Here is a 3,712-nt window from a genome sequence, read left to right as displayed (position 1 = left end):
TAAATCCTCTTTATCAATAAACTAAGTGATAGTACTTCAATCTTATAAGAAATTGTCACTCCAACAAATAGTAGGTTTGACATCAGTGACAAAAAAATGATTGAAAACATTCTTTTTCAACAATCTCCCTTCTTTAATAGTGATCTTTTCAATTCAATTTCAGCACCTGCATGTTTATCCCCTATAATCTATTCTTGAGGATGATACTTTTTCAATCTTGTTCCTGTAGCCTTTGTACGTGTGGGTTCTGGTGTTGCTATTTTATCTTTTATCTCTTCTTTGGCTTCAACAACTTTATTATCTACTTCTTTGAAGTCTTTATCACTATCTTGTACAAAGTATTATCCATTCTTATTTCCTTTTTATCCTACGCAACTTCGTCCACTTTCACATATATAGTTTCAATAAGTTTATTCAACCTTTTATTAAAAAAATTGTAAGATTTACTTTAAGAAGAGTATCCTAAAAAGATTCCTTCATCACATCTTGAATCAAAGCTTCCTATTTTATCTCAGAATTCTTAACAAAGCATCTATTTCTAAACATTCTAAAATGCTTAACAAATGCAGGATGTCCATACCATAACTCATAAGGAGTGTACTTAGTTTTTACCCTTAGTTGTACCTTGTTTAAAACATATGCTGCTATTTGAACTTCTTCTTTCCAATACTTGTTTAGTACTTTAGATTCATCTAACATAGTCCTTACCATTTCTTTCATTGTTTTGTTCTTTCTCTCAACAACTCCATTTTGTTGAGGTGTCCTAGATGTTGCATATTGTCTTTTGATGCCATGCCTTTTGATACCATGTCTTCATGTTTGACTCATTTTAAACCATTTTCCTATAAATCTTAAACTTGTTAAATGCCTCTTAATTATGTTTTAGGAATGTTACCCATGTCATTCTCGTGTAATCATCTATTAAAAGCATGAAATAATTTTCACCATTTAACGACATTGTCCTTGTAGGACCACATAAATCAGTATGTACTAATTGCAATGGTTTAGAACCAAAATATTATTTTGAAGGAAAAGATTCTTTTTTTTTTTTACCATGTTGACACCCTTTATAAATAACATTCTTTGGCTTACTTATACATGGCATACCTCTTACTTTCTAATGCTTACTAACTTTTACCAAGTTGTGAAAATTTAACTGCCCAAACCTTTTTTGCCATAACCAACTTTCATTCACCTGTTCCATAAGACAAACATCATCATGATTTTTAGTATTTGTGATAGCTTTTAAATTGTATACATTCCCTTTAGATCTTTTACCTAATGCAACCAACTATCTAGATTTTAATTTGATTTGGCAACCATGGTCATAAAAAAGAACTTCATATCCATGATCACAAATTTGACTAACACTTAGAAGATTGTACTTTAATCTATCAACATAATACACATCATGAATGAACATTTTGTCACTAAGCATCAAAGAACCCAAAGCTTTAATTTTCCTTGAAGAATCATCACCAAAACTAACATTGCCACCTTTGTAGTTAATCAATAAGTTAAATTGCATTCTATCTCTTGTCATGTGTCTAGAACAACCACTGTCAATTATCCAAAAGTCTTTTTCTTTAGAATGTAGAGCCATTTGAACAAACATAGACTTATTAATCTTAGGCCTCCATATCTTAGTCACTTTAGTATCAAATTCTTTATCAACTTTTAGACTAGCATAAGCTTGATCATTCTGAATTGACTTAGTTTTGCAATTACCACTAATAGATTTGGCATCGATTTGTGATGGCTATGTGTTGCAATTACGATAGCAATGTGTTGCCACTGCGACAAATATAGACGTCATAGTTATTTAGTCACAATTTATGACGTCTACCCTTGCCATCGCAATTGCGATGCCTATCCGTCGCTATGCACCCACCTTGTTGTCCCATCATCCTTGTCGCAATTCTTGTGTTTTTTGTCGCAATTGCGATAGGGTTGCCATTGCACCTACAGCAACCTCGTCGCAATTGGAGGGTAGGTGTGATGGCAACCGTGTCACAATTCTCGTGTTTTCCATCACAATTGTGACGCAAACCCCTCCAATTGCGTCGGGGTTACTGTAGGTGCGATGGCAACGCCGTCGCAATTGCGACGATGGAAGGAGTAAAACAAAAAAAAAAAATCATGCTTTAAGCTGGTCTGATGATTTATAGATTTCACTAAAGTTGACACCTAGACGGTGCTCTTCTGACATAGAAGTTACTTCCAGCATCCACGTAGCTGGATTATAACCTTCCTTGATCTGTGGAACCCCCTCAATGGCCTACATGAATCATTTTCAATTAGCTGAAACATATATGATGATTGCAGCTAGTGCTTGACTCTTAAGCTCAACGTATTGAGAATGTTTGCTAAAAGCTTAGTGGTCAACACTATCCGGCATGACCAATTCCTTGTATATAAAATCAACTTCATATTGGTTCTAGTACAATAAACTATGACTACTTACAACTCCAAAATTCAAACTGCTCATCAAAAGGTACCAGATTTAGATCTAAATCTCTCAACAGAATAAAATCGTAGTGGAGGCATCTTATTGAAAAATATTCTATAAGTTTGTTAGAATTGTGACCAAGTGGACCTGCATATATAAGCTGACCTCCTCGCTTCATTAAGAATAGCTGCAGCATATTTCATTTAGCTTTAAGAAGATGCCAACTTCAAATGCTTCACAAAGCTATTTTAAGAAAACCAAATCTTTACTCGTCAAATACCTCGAAGATATCAATACTAGGCTGATGGATTGTGCAAACAATAGTTCTCCCCGTGTCAACTATATTTCTTACTGTTCTCATAATTATAGCTGCTGCCCGAGCATCCAAGCCTGAAGTTGGCTCATCCATGAATATAATTGAAGGATTAGCCACAAGCTCTACTACTATTGTTAACTGCTTACGCTATTCAGTAGATAGGCCATTTAGTCCAGGAAGCCCAACCAAGGCACCTCTCAAAGAAGTGAGCTCCACAAGTTCCATTACTTCATCCACAAACATCTGAACATTGAATTTCACATTGTAATATTACATATATAATTAAATAGAATAAAAACAAAAATAGAGCAATGAGGCTAGAGTAGGAATTAAGAATATTAAAAAACAAATAAAAAAGATGGTGCCAAAAGAATTCCAGATTAATATTCATCGAGAGTTCAATTTAGAAGGAGATTGTTACAGTGAATATTTTCGTAACACTTATCAAATCTTTGGTAGCCAACAACCTCTTTGCACTGGACTTCAACTAGGTTGTTTATCCAGCAGTAGTGAGTCAAGGCATTAATAATGAGAAGTCAAATGGAGATCCTAATATTCAATGCTCACAAGATCAAAATAGCTTTCGTGTATACACCAAATTTATGGTTGGCAATGAAACTAGGGCTAGGTTTGAGGCACCTACCAAGCTTCTGCATGCTCAATCTATCAAGTAGATGAGGACACTACCAATAATCTATTTCTCAATTGTAAGTGGACTATTCAAATTTGGTGTCTACACAGCTACGATTCTCTACAGCCATGCTTGGATTGATGATCAAGATATCAAGAGATTTAAATTTAATTGTGTTACGTTAATTTTAAGCACAACTGCAAAAGATTTAAGACAACAATGTAGCTCCAAAACATTGGCTTTCCACATTAACTCCAACATTGCGCCCATGCCTATCTTGGGAAAAAGTGAATCATTCAATTACATAAGAAGATTC

At 34.4% G+C, this 3,712-nt stretch overlaps 1 protein-coding gene across 1 annotated transcript; it reads right to left on the bottom strand.

The window, feature by feature from the left end:
- Positions 1-2,137: 2,137 nt before the first annotated feature.
- On the bottom strand, positions 2,138-2,858 carry LOC149564741 (ABC transporter G family member 32-like). The gene is made up of 3 exons (XM_089816218.1): positions 2,730-2,858; positions 2,499-2,636; positions 2,138-2,278 (listed from the first exon to the last, which is right to left on the bottom strand). The coding sequence occupies exons 1-3, from the start codon at positions 2,856-2,858 to the stop codon at positions 2,138-2,140; spliced, it is 408 nt and encodes a 135-aa protein (XP_089672344.1).
- Positions 2,859-3,712: the final 854 nt, after the last annotated feature.

Source organism: Cupressus sempervirens, chromosome 3 (genome assembly GCF_028749045.1).
Source record: "Cupressus sempervirens isolate cs-2001-9-10 chromosome 3, ASM2874904v1, whole genome shotgun sequence".
NCBI lineage: Eukaryota > Viridiplantae > Streptophyta > Pinopsida > Cupressales > Cupressaceae > Cupressus > Cupressus sempervirens.
Note: the sequence above shows the minus strand (reverse complement) of the source record. Positions and strands in the feature narration are given on the sequence as shown.